Here is a 20,377-nt window from a genome sequence, read left to right on the forward strand (position 1 = left end):
CCCGAGTCCTCTTCAATGCCGGCCCGTGAATTTTATTATTCATTATCGTCGTGTAGTGTAGTGTAGTGTGGTGTAGTGTAGTGTACCGAGAATCTGTTCACATGACACATAATTGTCCCACCCTTTGCAGCGATGGTAGTGAGAATTAGCCTGTGATTGGATGGACGGTGCCACCAGTCCAGCAGCCGTTAATATTCAAGTGTCTACATGCGTTTCGCAAAAAAAAAAGGCAGTGGAGGAAGTAGTTGGCAATTCGAGATCGGCACGGACGTCGTCCACAAAAAAATAGTAAATGGAAAGGAAAGCAACATGGGTGCCATGTTAGGTGGTTCTTGGGTTTGGAATAACAAATTAACAGTTGTCCTTTTGTATAGCGTCTGGGTTATTTTATTATATTTTCAATCCTGCATCTGCGTTAATCAATTTCATTCACCGACCCATGCTTCTGTCCATTTGCTTAGTTAAATGCTATGATGGGTGTATCTGATCAGGCTGCCCATGGAAGGACGGGATGATTTATTCTTGGGAGAGTTAGGACTGAGAGGGCCGAGAAATTAAAGGAGCTGCGAGGGAGGGGGCTAGTATGGAGATGGAGATGGTAGAGGAGATCAAGGAATCTCCTCAAGTGAACAAGTTCGTCTTTTCCGATCCAGGTTCTCCTCCTAGCTTACAACTCAGTAACTATTTTTTTCTTTCACCGCATGCACAGTATGCACTCCTCTCTGAAGTTTCTCACCGTAACATGATTTCGGCAACCATTTTGCCATGAAAACTGAGGGACATCTTCCTCCATCGATGAGCTCAAGTTTCCTCTCTCTAGTACTACGTAGCTCTTGCTCCCCCCTCACGCTCAATTCGTCGCCGTCACCCCAGTGACACTGTCCTCCCTCTACGGCCGCTAGTTTGCCTGAACTTCACTGCTCCGCCTGCAGCAGAGACCATGCTCACTTCTATACAGCCGGCGTTAATGGAAAGATGGTCACTGCTGCCTTAGAGCATCTCCAACACGCGCGCCATATATCGGCGCGGTACACTTAGGTTGCAGCGCGCTATAAACAGATAGCGCGCGCTGCGGTGAAAGTTTTCATGCCGGAAGCGGCATTTTACGGCGCATGGTCGGGCGGAAAAAATGCTCCTCCACCGGGCGCGCCATTATGCAGCGCGCGGCGCGAACCGCTACTTCGACCGTTTTCGTTTCAAAATAAATCAAACAAATAAAAAAAATACGGAAATTTAATTGAAAATACGAAATATATTAAAAGTTCGACGATACGGCGCGACATTTTATTTTAAACTACTCTAATCCTACTCCGAATTTCAGTCGTAGTCCGACGAGTGGCTGCTCGGAGTAGTGTCGGACACCGGCGTCGAAGTCCACTCGAAGGAGGAGGAGGAGGAGGAGGAGGAGGAGGAGGAGGAGGAGGAGGAGGAGGAGGAGAGGATGATGGTGGACGGCCCTGCGCCTTTTTTCTTCTCCTCCTTCCTCCTCGCCGCCTTCCTCGCTGCGGACTCCGCCTGGCGCTTCTCGCGGCTTGCCTTTTTCTTCGCCGCTGCCGCCGCCTTCGCCCGCCTCCTTCTGCGCGTAGAACGCGACGTCTTCGGGAAACTGGCGCGCCCACTCGAGGCGGAGGCGCTCGTCGCACTCGACGATGAGGAGGCGCTGCTCGAGCTCCCGTCGGTGCCGCTGCTGCTCGCGCGTAATGACCGGTGATGGCAGCGGGAGCTGCTCCGCCTGCTCCCGCGTCCAGACGTCGTGAAAGTTCATCTGCCGTCGGGAGCGGCCGAGGCGCCAGGCGAAGGCGTCGTAGGCCCGCGCCGCCTCATGCGCGGTGTCGAACGTCCCGAGATGGATGCGCTCCTCGCCGGAGCGGATCTCCGCGTCGAAGCGGCCGCTTGGCCGCGGTAGCCGGAGGCGGAGCGGCGGCGTGGGGGCATCTTGCCGGAGCCGGAGGTGGAACGCTGGCGTGGGAGGCAAAGCGGTGGAGAGAGAGAGGCAGAGGCGGAGCGACACGCGGAAAGTTCAGGCGGTTGGCGTGCGCACGCACGTCGCGTTTATAGAGCGCGTGGTAGTCAACACGGCAAGTTTCCCGTGCGGGATAGCGCAAAAGCGAGGGCGTGGTAAAAAATTTAACGCGCACGCCATTTTCGCGCGTCCGCTGAAGTTTCATGCAGGCACCCACGCGCGCCAAACTGGCACCGCCGCGCACGCCTTTTGCCGCGTCTGTTGGAGATGCTCTTACTGCTGCAGCTTGCTCTTATTTTTTCAAATGAAACAGATGCTCTGGGTTCCACTATCCAAAGATAACGGCCATGTGGAGGGCATTGGCAAGTGGAGGCAATAATATAGGAGAAAATTCAGTGTCTAAATTTGCAGGATGAAATCTAAGATTTGATTTTAATTGGTTGTGTGGCAATGGTCGTGTTGAAAGCATTGTTTTGTGAGCAGGAACTTTTTTCGGTGTAAAAACCTATGGTCGATGATCAGAGTGATGACGGCGCCTGTGCACTTCTTCCTTTCTGAAGGTGTCGGTTTTGGAGAAGAATGGATTTATGATCCTATCTTGGTGATATTTTGTCCGTGTTACAAGGAATGGATCACTGTAGTTCTTCTTTCTTTTCTGTAGTTCTTCAGTATTGCTAATAAGAAACTGCGTTGTTGTAGAGGCTGTGTGTAATTGGTATCTTCGTAATATTAATATTTTTTTTGTCAAACCATTTTTAAACAAACAACGATAGATCAAAAGAAAAGAGAGCAAAATGAGAGAAAAAACCTACTAATTAAGTGCAAAAGTTAAGGCACAAAGCTTAGCTAAACCTGAGACCACCCGTAACTAGATTCTAGAGCACACCAGCTCCATCCAATTAGAACGCATACAAAAAGGTTGCCATACTAAGTTTCCCAATGAAATGACATTTTTATGTGTTGTGCAAAAAAGGCAATTTTCGTTGATTCAAAATAGCTTTTTACGTGAAATGTTTTTATCTTTTTTTACGTAGGTCACACAAAATGTTTTTTTTTCACAAACTTTTGTAAATGAACATAAAATATCCAAATGTGCATCAAAAAAAATTCTTCATAATTTTTCAACAATTTAAAATAAATTTAAAATGCACTTTTTAAATAGGTGCATCTAGACCTATGAGCCAAAACACCATGTCCTATGTAATCCACTTATTCACTTCGACACACCCACTCACACGTAACGAGGAAGGCAAGCCAACAATTGAGAGACTCAGAGGTATATCCAAGATGCCATTACGTGGACGGGTGACTTACAATTTTGCATTGGCATATATTTATTAGCTCAATGAAATGAATTCATACAAATTTGCAAGTTTTTTTTGCTAAAACACGACTATTTCAAAAAAGGCATACGCGCGTGACTATATAAGTAAAGTTTTAGTACGTGCTCTCTAAGTGACTAATCCTATCATAGATTGCATTTATTTCATCGTGATCGTTTCACTTCGTATTAATTTATACACCCTACCTTAATAAGACAACTACAACATCTTATTATACATTATTATATGGTGACATGGTTTAATCATCAAACTTGAATTATTGTAGCTACACCATCATTTTTCTTTCTTTCTTCGACGAACTTAGGAATGCTATGTTAAGATTGGTTCATCTTTATCACATATAATTTCAGTCTTGTGTTGTAAATTTTCATTTAAAACAGTTGGAAAGTTTAACTCTTCATGAAAATGAGTTATATGATTTAATTTTTAATCTTGGGGTACAAAATTTACACTTATAGGTAATTTTGAAACATGTTCTTGTTAATGAAATGTTACATAATTAGATATTATTTGATGATCAAGCTCGAATAGGTAGCAGTGATGTTTTATATTCTGGGTAGAAGTGATTGATATTTAAAATTTCCTACCGAGACAGCTAAAATTTTAAAGATCGTAGTTTACATGTCATTTGCATCTGGTCAAATATAATTCATAATTTAGTTTATGTGCTACTTGCATCTGGTCAATTGCATCAGTGTACATATATTAGATTTTCTTTTTTTAATGGTCTAGTGGTTTTTTTTGGTAAATGGTTTAGTGGTTTCTTTGGTGTGTGATCTTATCTTAGTATAGTCTGCGTACCCTATATAATTAGAGGGAGAAACCAAATAGCTGGGAACTTGATGTACGTGGTGGTTCAGATCTTCGAGTCCCAAAAAAATTTCTAGCTCAGCGGTAACATTGTCTAGGAAACCTATGAAAAGTTCAGATGTGTTACAGAATTCTGTCGGGCGAGAGTACATTATCCTAGCCACACAGCGTCTTTTTTATTTTAACACGTTGTCACATGTGTGGGGCCGAAAATCTGCTTCGGTTATTATTTAACAATAAACATGATTTCTTAACAATAAACATGATTTCTCTTTCCTATCCTGGACTTCTCGGTTGTGGAGTTTTTTTTTTCTAGTGTAACATATTTTAATCTCAGCCGGCACGTCAGACCACGTCTCTACGTGTTGGACCCAGCGTGTTGTATTAGTTGGCACGAATGAGTCATATTTGTTACGTAAATTTTACAGTGTGATTTAAAATTCTAGCCACAATTTTGGATCCAACTATATAAATAATTAAGATAACTTGGATTAACACCACGTCCCGAAATAGACCACCTCGCATTGTGCTTTTAGTATATAACTAGCAGGGTGGCCCTCGTAAATGCGGGGGCACTATCTTTAGTGTGTCAAAAAATACTTGATGATTTTTTGTGCAATTTTAGTTAATTGTGTTCACTACGTGACCATATATAATAGGCTCTCAATCTAAGAAAAAATAGAAATTTGGTAGGTAATGAATTTTTTTTGTAACATTTGAATTTCTAAGGACTTTTTGTTGCGTAGAACATTTGAATTTCTAAGGACTAAATCTTAAAATTTACTACCATACTTACAATATTCTTCTTTCGATGGATTCTAAAAAGATTCGATCTTCGCGGTTTCTTTCAGATTTTATTAGATGTTGAGAGGTGAATTTATGATTTCATCAATTATATTAACCAGACAACCAAGAAATTTTAACTAATAAATAACTTATTTCACTTCAAGCATTGAATTACCAAGCATTTTTCCTCCTGTAATCCTTGACCAATTCACATGAAAATATAGTTGAACACTTTGACAATAAATACTACATGGTTAACATGTGTATCCATCGATTGTGGAAGGTTTGACAATGTGTCTATCATCAGGAACTAATGTGTTGTTTGTTTAGGATATCCACCGCATAATACTTGATTTTTCCCTGAGAAATGATTGAATTGAAACTCCGTATAGCGATATTTATCCTCATTGATGAAGAAACAAATCTATACGCGAGAGGGAGAGGTAACATGCCGCCAGACATTCGTGGTGACCAGCGGCAGAGTGGTCACCGCCCGTTGATCTGTATGCAAAACGGCGGTCGACCGGACATGTTTTGCCACCGGACATTCAGAACGACGGGCGGCAGCACGGTCACCGCCAACCAAAACTGTATGCAAGATGGTGGTCGGCCGAACACGCTTGAAAGGCACGCACGGGATAGACTACCTTGCTAGAATGTTGAAATATGCATGCGTAGCTAGTTGTGCTCCTTGGCAGTCGCATGGATAGGATCTGATGCGTCCGCACGAAGGTTGCAAAATATGCAATACTTCAGATCACCATGCCAACATGGTGATAGAGTATTGAATTTGTGGTGCAAGCTTATCCGTCTCATGCCAACAATTATCAACTCAACCCGTGAGATTTCTTTTTGGAAGCGTGGAGCTCTGCGCTAGGAGCCAGGAGACGATGACAACGGATTTGTTTGTTTTCCTAACCGTGAGTCCGTTGATACTATCTGAAGCAGGTTACATTAATTTTTTTCTTTGACACATTGATGTTCCGCTGTACATATGCACACGTTATGGTTTAATAAAGTTATGTAATCCCTCGGTAAATCCTAACCGTAAATTACATATCTAATCGTTAAAATAATTATGATGATGTGGATTAATGTGGTGTCTCTATTTTAGACCCCCGACGTAATCCCTTGGTAAATCATAATCGTAAATTATAGATCTAACGGTTAAAATAATTATGATGATGTGGACTAATGTGGTGTCTCTATTTTAAATCCATGTATTATGCTTTTAGTATATAATAAATCCTTGTATTATGCTTTTAGTAGTATATAATAGACTAGCATGGTGGCCCTCACAAATGCGAGACCATCATCTTTAATCATTTTAAATATGCTACTAACTAACTTTTTATGCATGTCGACATTACAGGGTGGAAAACAACGGGTAGGTATATAGAAATTGTAGCGTGTTCTTTCATTTAAGAGGAATTTCATTGGAATATAGGAGTTGAAAATCGTGGGATTAGGTATCTTCTGATACATTATAGGTAAACTAACTGGTGCACCATGAATCATAAAAAGAAACCTGCACAGCAGACTGGGAAGTGATTTGTCTCTGTTCTGATAATTGAAAAGTGCATTCTCTCTCCTGTTGATATTTGGAAAGTGTTTTTCTCTCCTTTATACACTTGTGATGTAATCTGGCACCCACGATGTAATTGTACGGTCATGATGTATGGTGCCTGGGCACCATGGTGGTCCAATTGAAAATCTTAAGAATCCAAATGTCATTCATAGAAAAAAGATAGGAATGTAGACAATATTTTTAGTGCTACAATTTTCCTACAAAATAGGCTCCAATTGAATTCTTACAAATTCTAGTGGATTCAATAAATATCTAAGAATCCAAATCATCCAAATAAAATTAAGCAATTCCACTAATCGACGGAACCCAATCCTTTGTATTTCCTACTTCCCTTATGGCATATAACCTAATTAAACCATAGAAGTTATCAATATATTGTTAGTTGTTGGCATTTTTTTCTTGCTCGGTATTTCTGAAAATTGATCTTACTAGTAGCATTTTATTCCGATTACCACTGAGAAATATTTTTAATAGACGGAATTTTCTAGTATATCTATAATTATGTCAATTTTAAGCAATTCAAATAAATCCAGACGAAACTATAAATCGTTTGAAACAAGGCCACGTGAGATTTTGTAGGGAATATAAATGTTACCTTTAGAAATATTTATGTTACGTGACTTGGTATGGTAGCCGTTTATCTTGTGGATCGTGTCAAACGAACTAAATAGTTACGTTACAGCTTTTTTTTAAACTCTAACCGTAAATTTTAGATCTAACTGTTTATAAATAATTTGATGATGTTTTTAGTATATAATAGATTGTGCCAAATCAAGCATAACCAAATTTTTATTTTAGGGTGGAACTCTAGCTTTCCACAGATGTTTGAACTTTATTTTGGGCTTATGTCTATTCTTATTAGTTTGTTGACAGTAAACATTATTTGTCAATTAACCTTTTTTTATAGATGTTTCCATCCGAAGCATAGGCAAAATTGGCGAGACAGGGGTAATCATCAGTGCTTCGCTGGGCGCCATGAGACCCCTTGTTGGGAAGTTGAGCTTACTGCTTCTAGCTCCTGTTGAGAGACGCTTCTCCAGTAGGGTCGAGAACGAAATGCGCCTTCTCAAACATGATGTTGAAGAGATAACCTCCTACCTTGATGAACTGTCAGAGGTGGAGGACCCTCCGGCGACGGCCAAGTGCTGGATGAATGAGGCGCGAGACCTGTCTTACGACATGGAGGATTATGTCAACAGCTTATTATCTGTGCAGCCGGAAGATCATTCCCTTGTTGCCAACAACATCAAGACCACCAGGTCCCTCGGCAAATGCTTCAGCCATGCCAAGACTCTCAAGAAGCCCAAGTGGGACGACCACAAGATTGAACAAACGCTATCAGAATTCAGGATGAATGTCCAGGAGGCGATTGGACGGCACCAGAGGTACGGTCTCCATTCTTGTAGCGCCTTGAGGCGTAGGTTTGTGCCCCTTGGCCCTATGCTTCTTCCTACGCCATATGAAGAAACTGCCGACACAGTAATCGATGGCCGGATGAACGACTTCGTCAACTCACTGGCTAACGATGGGGACCAGCAGCTCAGGGTGGCATCTATTCTTGGATCTGCTTGTCTTGGTAAAACTACACTTGCCAGAGTGTTTTACGACAAATTCGGGAGGCAGTACAATTGTCGAGCTTTTATTCGAGTCTCCAAGAAACCTGATATGAAGAGAACTTTCAGTGACATGCTCTTGCAACTCCAGAAACAGCATCCGCCACAAGATTGTAAGGAGGTTGTCCTCATTGAAAATATCAAGAAATATCTACAAGATAAAAGGTAGTACTATTGTGACATTTTCTTCAGAAAAATTAAAATTAAAATCTCCTGTTGCCCAAACACCAATATGAGTTAATTATTTGCATGCAGGTACTTAATTATTCTTGATGATGTATGGGCTACGTCAGTATGGGATATTATTAGTCATGCTTTTCCAAATGGTAGTCATGGTAGCAGAATAATAACAACTACACAGATTGAAGACGTCGCATTGACATGTTGCAGTTACCAGTCAGGGCATGTCTTTGAGATGAAACCCCTAGATGATGATCACTCAAGAAAACTTTTCTTTGGCAGACTTTTTGGCTCTGAAAATCATTGCCCTGAGCAGTTCAAAGAGGTTTTGGAGAAAATTGTTGAAACATGTGGGGGTTTGCCGCTAGCAACAATCAGCATAGCTAGTCTTGTAGCAAGCCAGCCTATCATATCAACTGGTCTATTGGCATACATATATCATTCGTTAAGCTCTTGTTCGTCAGCAAACTCTTCTTCAGAAAGAACGAGACAAGCACTGAACCTGAGCTTCAATAATCTCCCTCATTATTTGAAGACTTGTTTGCTGTACCTTAGTATGTATCCAGCGGGCTACAAATTCTGGAAGGATGATTTGGTGAAGCAATGGATGGCTGAATGTTTTATCCATATACCAGAAGGTCAAGACATGTATGAAGCTGCACAAAGCTATCTGAATCAACTTATTGGCAGAAGATTCATCCAGCCTATATGTGTGAACCACAACAACGAGGTGGTTTCCTGCATGGTTCATGACATGGTACATGATATTATCGCACACAATTCTGCGGAAGAGAATTTCACTGTCGCGGTAGACTATGGCCGAAGAAATGTGCCACTTTCTCATAAGGCCCGTAGATTATCTCTCCTCTTTGGCGATGCAAAATATGGCAAGACGCCAGCAAACATCAGAAAGTCACAAGTTCGGTCCCTCACTTTCTTTGGATTATTCAAATGTATATCTTGTATTAGAGAGTTCAAGCTTCTTCGTGTTCTAAACCTTCAACTATCTGGTCATGGCCATGGCGATGGCCATGACCGTATAGACCTCACCAGGATTTCGGAACTGTTTCAACTGAGATATTTGAAGATTGCATGTGATGTATGCATAGAACTTCCAAACCATGGGCTAAAATTGTTGGAAACACTTGATATTTCGGAGGCAACAGTCATTCTTCTAAGGAATGTCCATCTCCCAAGATTATTGCACCTCAGCCTTCTCTCTGAGCGAAATCTGCCAGATTGGTACGTCGATATGAGAGCTCTCACGCTGAACTACTGCCTGCAGGATCTTCATCTTTCTTGTCTCTGTAGAGGTCCGTACGAGGAGAAGTATATCATGGGATTTCTGGTTTCTCTATTCAGAGTACACCGCTTCCTGAAAACTATTGTAGTGGCACATGGATCCTCGGCAGTTAAAGAGCTTGTGTTTCCTCTCACTTCATACCTACCAATTTCATTGGAAATAGTGGAACATCCCCGCCATCTCCAGAGATTTGAATTCTCGCCACACTGCGGCATCTTATTCTCACGAATTCCTACGTGGGTTAAAGAACTTGCCAACCTATGCATTTTGAAGATCGCAGTGAAGGAAATATATCAACTTGAAGTTCTCAGAGCATTGCCTTCCCTCACTGCTCTGTCGCTGTATGTGGAGACGGCGCCCCTTCACATGATCATCTTTGATACGGGGGCCGGGTTCTCAGTTCTCAAGTACTTCAAGTTGAGGTGCACGACTGGTATAGCTCAGCTAAAATTTGAGGCGGATTCAATGCCTAACCTCACGAAGCTCAAGCTAGTTTTCGATGCCATCCCACCAATGGACAGACTTTCTTTGCTCTCTTTTTCGAAACAGAGCACTTTGGAACGTGGTACTGCATTAATCACAATCGAGCATATGCCAGGACTTAGAGAGATCTCTGCAAAATTTGGTGGTGCAGCAGCTGCTGATCTAGAGTTTGCCTCCAGGACCGTCTTTAGTAATCATCCAAGCAATCCAACAATCAACATGCAGCTGGTGGATCATAGTTCGTGTGGTGACGAGAGCACTAGACGAGCTGAGATTCTGGAGGAAGAACCAAGTGAATCCAGCAAAACACAACCAGATGAATGTGACAACAAGCAAGATGAGATCCTGGAAGAACCATACAACAGCAAGATACGTAAGAGAGCAGCTGGTAGAAGAAGGTACTACCGTTGTTCCTTAGCATCCTTATCCAATTTCGATTCTTCAGTTAAATTGTTTTAATTCTTCATTTTATAACGAAGTAGCTAAATGGTTGTTGTTATCAGGATTTCAAGGTCATCCAAGTTCTCTGCGCTTCTACACTTTCAAGGTATGTTTTTTCTGGTGGTGATAGAGGTGTTTCATGAAAAAGTTGATGAATCTTTGTCCACTTGGTGAAATAATTTTTGTCCCAAAACCAGCAGGAGCAAGCACGGCACTAAAGAAGGGGCTCGTATACTTCGGATGGGACCGGGAGAAGGAGCCCGGCCATTCCAGGAAGGATAATAAGACAATGAAGGGCGGATCTATTTTCTCCAGGAAGGATGTCTCTAAGAGCATCTCCACCGGCGCCCCCGATAGCGGCTCCGGTAACATTTTGGGGACCGGCAGCGAAAATGTGCTCGCACCGGTGCGTCCCAAACGGCGCCGGCCAATTTTGGAGCCCAATAGAATCGCTGGCAACCCCGTGCCGGCCCCTTCGCCAAGGTCGCGAATTGGGCACGCCGGCACCTCGCGGCACATCTGAAAATGAGCGTGGGCTCCGCCTGGCAGCCATACACACCGATTTCCCACCTCCTACACACGCCCGAGCCGACTCTCACCCCTCTAGATCGCTACTGTCGCCATCGCCGCCGCGCCCCCTGCTTGCAATAGACACCGCCGACTGACTAAGATGATATAACTCGGATCCTGCAAAAGGATGCAGCAAGAGGGTTTCCTGGGATGCTCGGAAGCATTGACTGTATGCATTGGGGCTGGAAGAATTGCTCTTTTGCTTGGCAGGGGATCTATAGGGGCAATACTGGTGAGTGCAGTGTCATTCTTGAGGCGGTGGCAGACCATGAGCTTTGGATTTGGCATGCATTTTTTGGCATGGTAGAAACAAATAATGATATCAACCTCGTGCTGCAGCGCTCTCCAGTGTTTGCCAGGCTAGCTGAGGGACAAGCTCCTACTGTGAACTTTGAGGTAAACGGCCACGCATACAACAAGGGGTACTATCTAGCTGATGGTATCTACCCGACGTATGCTACATTTGTGAAAACAATTCCCTCTCCATCAAACGAGATGGAAGCCTATTTTGCAACATGCCAGGAAGCAGCACGCAAGGATGTTGAGTGTGCTTTTGGGGTGCTTCAGCAGCGTTTCGCCATTGTCAGGTACCCTGCTCTCACTTGGTCTGAGGCACAGATGTGGGAGGTGATGAACGCATATGTGATCATGCACAACATGATCATTGAGAGCGAGCGCGACGCACTGCAGGATGATCATCCATTTGATTATCAAGGGCCACTAGGTGAGGTAGAGCATATACCCCAAGAATTTGCTGCTTTTCTTCATATGCACAATGAAATTCGAGATGCCGGTGTCCATGCACAGCTGAATGTCGATCTAGCTGCGCATTTGTGGGCGATGAGAGGAGCAGCCAACAATGCATGATTTTATTTCTATTTGTTTACCTGTATGAATAATTTAAGTACTATTTATTTGATTGATTGTATGAATAATTTAATTCTATTTGTTTGATTGATTGTATGAATAATTTAATTTTATTTGTGTGATTGTATGAATAAAATGTGATTGATATGTTATTTCAAAATATTGTAAAAAGAGAGAAAAATATTGGGGGCCGCCATTTGGGAGGCGTCGATGTGGGAACAGCGTCCCCAAATGGAGGATGCACTGCCGGTGCCCCCCATACAGCAGTACCGGCGTCCCTTCCGACGACTATTTGGGGGTTAGCGGTGGAGATTGTCTAAGCTATCCAATCGTCTCCGTAAATGATGACAAGCTTGGGATACATGCCCTTTATAACTCCTTGGAAACTACAACAAAGGATCCTTTGTCTAGAGATTATTCCGTGGGAAGTAAGTTAGCTAAGCTCGGTTGGTTGGGGGAGTGAACACCAGATTCAAATTCTCTTGGATTCGAATTTAGGTATCTATTTATACTTGAAGACCAAGTTTTTCAGGTACTCGTGCAATTTATCCCGAGAAGGCTTGGTAATGAGGTTTGGAAGTAAAATTCTCCCCCCGTTGTTATAAGGAAATGAGCCTAGCTCAACTGGTTGGGACTGGATGAACAAACCTAGCTTCTGGGTTCAAATCACGACAGATGCAAATTTAGGGCTCCATCTATACTTGGGGACGAGGAGGCTAAAGGGTTCATCTCACATGCTCATGTCAGGGTCAAGAAGATTCAAAGGAGTACTCGTACCAGATCGAAAGAATTATGTTTGGAGAAGCCATTCTGAAGCCGAGGTGTTGTCACCACTATTTGTGTTATTGATGCTACTAGTCCCTTCTTATTTTGGTGTTTTTTTTTCTTTTGCTTTTAGATGTCCGCATCCCTAGTGTCTAGACTTGTTCTAGTCATTATGTTGTTGCAGAGGCGGGTGTAAGTTGATATCTTCTTGGTACTAATATATTTTTATTATAAAAAATAGAAAATACATTAAGAAACATCCGACTTGTATTATTTTGTTGGACCTAGAATGGTGGCACTCGGAAATTTAACGGCATCGAATTGACCAAGAAACATGTTTCTAAATTTATGGATATCAATATCATGTTATAGCTAATATATCAATTTATATCAACTAACATAAAATATGAGTCCCATGAAATCATATGAGAACCATACAACCTCGTCACACGTCACACGTAAAATATTTTGTCCAAAACTTTACACTCAAATAAAAAAAATTCTTTCCAATTTGAGTGTGATACTTAGAAAAGTTTTGAAAATCTATCATCAATAATAAAAAATGAACATAGCAAATTCATCACAATTACAAATTTATGATGATTTTCATCATATTTTTTGAATAAAAGGTTTCAGCTAGTTGTGGATACGGACCAACAAATATTATTGACTATCTGCTGACAACTACCTCATTTTTTTATATAAGTAATAGTAAAACATCCGTGTATTGCCACGGGTAACAAATTTTTTAAATAATAAAAGAAAATTAAAATACAAACATCAACTGAACACCCAGAAAATGTCACGGAATTTTGGTCCCAAGACCAACACAAAAATAAATTTAAAGTGGAACATAAACTACTACAACCTACGAAGTTTCCACACATCACTTCTGAATATGTACTTCAGGTGCATGCGTGAACTCCTCGTCCCAAAGCCACATGCAAAGGCTCATAACAATAATTTCTTTCACCTAAGTTGCACTCCTACAAAAGAGAGCCAGCCAGCACCTGAGCCCTTGCAATACAAGTGGCGTTAAATATATGTGCAATTAGTGAGCAAACAAGAAAACGCGATGGATTCTATAAAGCAACTATCGGGTGGTTCTGAAACAAAAACTAGACTGGTCTAAAGAAAAAAAAAAAAAAAAAAAAAAACTGAACAAGGCAAATATTTATTTTAAGTAGCTTTGTAGGCTCGTGCTGTAATTCGACGGTTTTCTAGTGGTATGAAACAAATTCTATAAAATAGCTTTATATTGTTATGCACTTTCCACTTGATTTCTTAGTAAAAGATTCGCCTATTCCCTTCTATAAGATGTTCTCGTGGGCTATACCATACCTATTAACGTATTACTTTTTGACGGTTAAGTTAGTAAATATTTTAGGTTGCGGTAGTATAAAAATAAAAGACCTACAGTCTGGAGTATTACAAGTAAAGATAAAATAACTAAAAATAGTGGAATACGATGCTGAAATCCTGCTAAAGGCTGAAATGTCTCAAAATTCAAACTGCCTAGAATAAATGAAAACAATCCAGTAAATCATATGTATTGCATTATGCAATTTAGGAACATTTCTTATGATTTGAGCATACAGCTTGTGAATAAACCTTATTGTAAGTTTCACGACCGTATTTTAAATTCAAAATTTGAACTGCCCTAAAAAAATTGATAAAATATATAGTAAATGATATATGTTACAAATTTGTTCACTCGCTGCATCTGCGGGGGGATGGCTGCCACCGACAGCAGTTTTCGCCAAACCATGCGTGACCCACGAGCGCCACCTCTCCGTGCGATGAAGAACCATAGGGAAGCACCATCCTCACCCTCACCGCTTTCAACAGCGCCACCACCAGCGGCGGCCAGGAGATCCCGGTGGATTGGGATTTTTTCAGAAAGATGGGATTTCCCCGGAGCTTACCCTGCATTGTAGCTTTAGTCAAAGTTAAACTTTCTAAATGATTTTGAATTATTATAAAATATATTTGGTACTATATTTGTTTGATGTTATAGATGTTGACATGTTCATATATATGATTTATCAAACTTTATGACATTAGAGCATCTCCAGTCGCGTCCCCCAAACCGTCCCCCAAAACGATTTGGGGCGCGCCAAACAAAAAAAGTTCCCATCCGCGTTCCCCAAAGCCGCTTTTTGTCCGGCGCCCCGATACGGTGTCCGGCGTCCCGAGCCTGTCCTCGCCCCACAGGGGACGCACCGGGGACGCCAGACGCATCGAAAAGCGAGGCGGGGAGTGGCAGGGCTGACCCGTCAGCGGCACATTGAAATTTAACCTAACCGTCGCCTACCTCGCGATGGAAATTATTGGCGCGCAGCGACGGTGCAGTTCCCGCAGGGGCGCAGCGAAGCATCTCGTCACCGCCTAGCTCTACGTGCCGGCGTTAATAAGCGCCACCGCTCCCCCGCCTCCCTCCGGCCTATAAAAAAATGCCCGCCTCTCATCGTCCCTCTCACACACAAACCCTAGCGCCTTTCTCCCCAACCCTAGACGCCACCATCTGAAGAGTCGACGCCATGGCTGGTAGAGGTAGAGGCTGAGCTCGCGGCCGTGGTCGTGGTCGTGGCCGCGGCAGAGCTGCACGCTCGCCGTCGCCTGCGACGCCATCGTCGTCCTCATCGTCGGACAAGCAGGACGAGGAGGGGCCCGTGTTGTTCGAGTTCATCGTCGTCCTCAATGGCGACCCACACGGCATCCAAAGGTTGTCGGACGACTTCGCCGAGTTCGTCGCCGACGATGAGCACTCGGGCTCGCTGCATCTGCGAGAGGATGGCTGCCACTGCTGCCGGTGGATCATCGACGTGATCTACGACGCCTGCGGTAAGATGTACCTCCACATCGACTGGGAGAAGTTCGCGCACTACCACCGCCTCGAAGCCGGCTTCATGCTCGTGTTCTCCTACTTCGGCGACAGGGATGTGAGCGTCAAGCTGTTCGACGAGACGCATTGCCGCCGGAACTACCATGGTGACAGCGCTGAGGAGGAAGACGATTGAAGAGTGTTGTTTTCTTCGCAGCGAAAAAATGCACAAAGGTTTATGGATGTTCTTCCTCGGAAGAACCAACAGGGGCACCCTCACCAGCTGGATTTTCCAGTTTGGGTGACTAGGTGTGCCTCAAGTGTTCTTTCTTGGCAGCGAACACACGAAACCTTCGATGCCCAGTCTAGTTAGATTTAGTATTTTTGCAATCTTTTATATTTGTGTCAACCATGGTTCAAACTATGTATTAGTTTGTGGAAAACCATGTTCCAATCTATATCTAAATTGTCAGGTATTATGGACAACTGCAGTTATGTATTAGCTCTCTTAGATGGGATTGAGGAGCAGAGACTTCTCACTCATATGGAAAAAAATTCAGAAATATTATCAAGAAACACTTGGCCAAATTATTGGAGGCTAAGAGGATTTATTGGAGAAAAAGAGCTAATATCAGTTGGGCAAAGTTAGGAAATGAGAATACAAAATTTTTCCATATTGTGGCCACCAGAAACTACAGGCACAACCTCATTGCAGTACTGAAGAATGAATAAGATATTGAATTTACTGATCATGAAAGCAAAGCTGCTATTTTATGGAACTCATTTAAAGGAAGGCTATGACAATTAGTGGACACCACTTGGCATTTTGACCTGCAAAACATGATCTCTCCACAAGATTTAAGTATTGCGGAAATCCCTTTTTCTACTGAGGAAATAGATAATATCATCAAACGTATGCCAAATGACAAAGCCCCTGGACCTGATAGATTTAATGGTCTCTTCATGAATTTTTTTTGGAATATTATGAAGCATCAGTTTTACAATATGTGCAACAATTTTTATGATGGAAATTTGGATCTTAGCAGTATCAATACTGCATACATCACACTAATACCAAAAGTCAGATGCCCTATTTATCCCTCAGATTTCAGACCTATCTCCCTTGTCACCATGGCACTGAAGGTTTTGACAAAATTAATTGCCAACAGGGTTCAAGATGTTATTATACCTTTGATTCATAGTAATCAATATGGCTTCATCAAAAGCAGAACAATTCAAGACTGCATAGCCTGGGCATTTGAGTACCTCCATATTTGCCACAAATCCAAAAAAAGAGATCATTATTATCAAGCTAGATTTCGAAAAAGCGTTTGATCTTGTAGAACATAGTGTTGTTCTCATTATGCTCAAGCACATGGGTTTTGGAGATAAATTCTTATTCTGGATCAAGTTGATACTAACCACAGCCTCCACCTCTATTATTCTAAATGGAGTACCAAGTAAAAACATCATATGTAAGAGGGGGGTAAGACAAGACGACCCACTATCTCCTCTATTATTTGTAGCAGCTGCTGAACTACTCTAGATAATTATCAACCATGCATGGAAAAATAATATCATCTCCCTGCCTATTGATGAATCTTATGGTCAGAGTTATCCAATATTACAATATGCTGACGACACGTTGTTAATCATGCCAGCAGAACCAACACAGATTGTAGAACTCAAACGGATACTGGAAGATTTTACTGAAGCTACAGGTCTCAAAATTAATTACCATAAATCTTCTATGGTACCAATCAATATTTCTTATGATAGATGCAATGAGCTAGCGATTTTATTTGGATGTAAGAAGGAATCTATGCCATTTACATACTTGGGACTACCCATGGGGACTACTAAACCTACCATTGAGGACCTAACACCTATGGTTACTAAAGTAGACAGAAGACTAGCAGGGCTATCAAACTTATTATCTCACTGTTCCAGACTGGTGGTTATCAAATCGGTTATCTCAGCAATGCCAAACTTTATCATGTGTGCCTTAAAAGTACATTATACCCATCCAGATCATATTGAAAAATCAATCAGAACATTCCTTTGGCATGGAAAATATATTGAGAAGAGCTCTAAAGGGAAATGCTTGGTCAAATGGGATAAAGTTTGCAGGACAAAAGAGTCAGGTGGTTTGGGTGTTTTAAATCTGAGAGAACACAATAAAGCGCTCTTGATCAAGAATCTATTCAAATTCTACAATCATCAAAACATACCATGGGTGAATCTTTTATGGAGAGCTTATTACAATGAAGGTTTATCCAAGATTTTTAAGAATAACAGAGGATCCTTTTGGTGGAAAAATTGTCTATCTCACATTCAGATATTCAAGCAGCTTACCACTTGTATACCACAATCAGGAAAATCTATTATGCTCTGGACCGACAAATGGAATGATAATGTGCTGCATGAAAGTTTCCCTCAGTTACATTCCTTTGCAAAGAATAAGGAAATTACTTTACAGCAGGTAAAACACCTAAATCTGGATGAATTATATGATCATTTCCAATTACCTCTATCTCTGGTGGCACATCAAATTAATGATCTACACATGGCCATCAACTCCATCATAGACAGCAGCAACTCTCATGACATATGGAAGCTTACTACTGGAGGAAATAAATTTTCTACCAGTAAAGTGTATAGAGATTTGATCAAAGCACCACCTTCACCTAAACCCTTCAAATGGATTTGGAAGTCACCTTGTCTACCAAAACATAAATTCTTTTTCTGGCTTCTCTTGCAAGACAGACTCAATACAAGAGACCTGCTATCCAGGAAAAAATTTCAACTACAATCCAGCAAATGTGTGTTGTGTATGGAGAATGCCGAAGAAACACTTGCACATCTTTTTTTCTCATGTGATTTCAGTCAGGTTATCTGGTGGAAAATAGGTGAGGAATGGAACACAGACCTCCAACTAATTGACATGATCTTGGACAATTCTATCAGATCGGGCTAACCCTTTCTTCAAAATAGCCATGATGGCTGGATGTTGGAGTATATGGAATCACAGAAACATGATTATATTTGAGAATGAACAAAGAAGTATCCAGGGATGTTACAACTTTTTCAAAGCAACTATCCAGGAGATTAGGCACAGGGTTAAACCAAGCTTAAAGGAAGGAATGCAAGCATGGATCGACACTTTGTAATTTTTTTCTATTTTTATTTTTTACTTCTTCTCTTTTTTTACCTTGCCCACCATTTGTATATAACCATGCCATCTTTTTTGCACTATATATGAAAATGACGCAGTGGGGGCCTTCCCCACTGTATTTTGTGTCAAAAAAAATAAAAATGCAAAAAATTTAAAAAAGTATTTTAATGTTTGGGGACGTCCCAAACACGACACGACCAAAACACGTCCCCAAACAATCGATCCGGCGCCATTTAGGAGACGGTTCGGGGGGGGGGACGCGACTGGAGATGCTCTCGCCCCACACGCACCGCTCCTTAGAAGCGGACCAAGATGCCGCCCTCTGACGGTGAAGCAGGCTGCCGCCGCAGATTCTACTCTCTCCGGCAGATACGCCGCCGCCTTCCGCTCCTCGCTCACCAGTCTACGGCCAGAACATGCAGAGGGCTACGTGCGATCCGGTGAAGCCGTTAACCTCGCGCCATCGCCGCTCGCTGACAGAGGCCGCTGTCAAAGGACGACCATGTTAGCCGCGTCAGGAGTTAGATCTCCGCGCCGTCGGCCCCTGGAACCGGATAGCACCGCTATAGCTGTAACCGTCCCTGCCCCGTGGAGTTACATGCTACATTAGCTGATCGCTTCGGCAAAGCACTACAGCTGCAGATGATGGGCTATCAAAATTGATAGTGACTCACACGGTGTGGATTCCGTGGCTGCACAACAACGCGTGGACCTCATCGTCTGCACTGGTAATCAACAGTTAACTCTCACATTTGTTTTTGCTACTAAGTGCTTCACAAAATGTCAAGGTCGCTGCATTTAATTTTGCTCTGCAAAGTACCAAAATATATTTTTGCTCTTTGGATTTGATATGTTCATTGTCCAACAAATAAATTGGAACTTTGTTAATTCGTTTCTGATCTCTAGACATTAAAATAATTGCTAAAAAAATTGATTTCACATGAGCTGGACCGTATGACAAGTCACTATTGACTGTATAGTTTTGAGGGAAGTCATACCTCTATTTCATGACACCAATAGGTCCCTTTTTAAACACGGCAAATTTGATATTCTTTAATAGGGTCTACAACGAGAGGTATTAAATGAAGTACTTTTAGAAGAAATTTTTCTTCAGAGAATGCCGTGTTTCTCTCATGGTATCACCCCTCATGGCTCTAAGAGAAGCACATTTCACTGACATTGAGATAAATATGCTATGTTTCAGGTATGCTCACATTTCTATAACATGATCCTTGTTTTACTTCAAGTTGTTCGCCGAGACGCGCGGCCACCGCCATTACCACGGCGACAACGCTGAGGAGGACGATGATTGAGTGTTCTTTCTTCGCAGCGAAAATAGGCACGTATGTTTTTGGATGTTCTTCCTGTAAGAACCAACAGTGCACCCTCACCAGCTGGATTTTCCAGTTTGGGTGACTGGGTGTCTCTGCAAGTGTTCTTTCTTGGCAGCGAACACACGAAACCTGCAATGATCAACCTAGTTAGGTTTAATTATTTTGCAATGGTGTCAACCATGGTTCAAACTATGTATTAGTTTGTGGAAAACCATGTTCCAAATTATATCTTCGCGTAAACCACGTTCCCTATTATGTATTAGTTTGTGGATGAAATGTTTCTTCTCTTTATTTGACTTTCTATGCTTTTATATATGATTTTAATTGAAAAC

At 42.0% G+C, this 20,377-nt stretch overlaps 1 protein-coding gene across 1 annotated transcript; it reads left to right on the top strand.

Moving 5' to 3' along the window:
• The first annotated feature begins 589 nt into the window (after positions 1-589).
• Positions 590-20,024, top strand: LOC124697129 (disease resistance protein RGA5-like). Its single transcript, XM_047229762.1, has 7 exons — positions 590-677; positions 7,398-8,268; positions 8,359-8,742; positions 8,839-10,467; positions 10,573-10,616; positions 10,711-10,916; positions 19,959-20,024. Exons 1-7 carry the CDS (start codon positions 590-592, stop codon positions 20,022-20,024), a joined length of 3,288 nt encoding a protein of 1,095 aa, XP_047085718.1.
• The last annotated feature ends 353 nt before the right edge of the window (positions 20,025-20,377 follow it).

Source organism: Lolium rigidum, chromosome 3, assembly GCF_022539505.1.
Source record: "Lolium rigidum isolate FL_2022 chromosome 3, APGP_CSIRO_Lrig_0.1, whole genome shotgun sequence".
NCBI lineage: Eukaryota > Viridiplantae > Streptophyta > Magnoliopsida > Poales > Poaceae > Lolium > Lolium rigidum.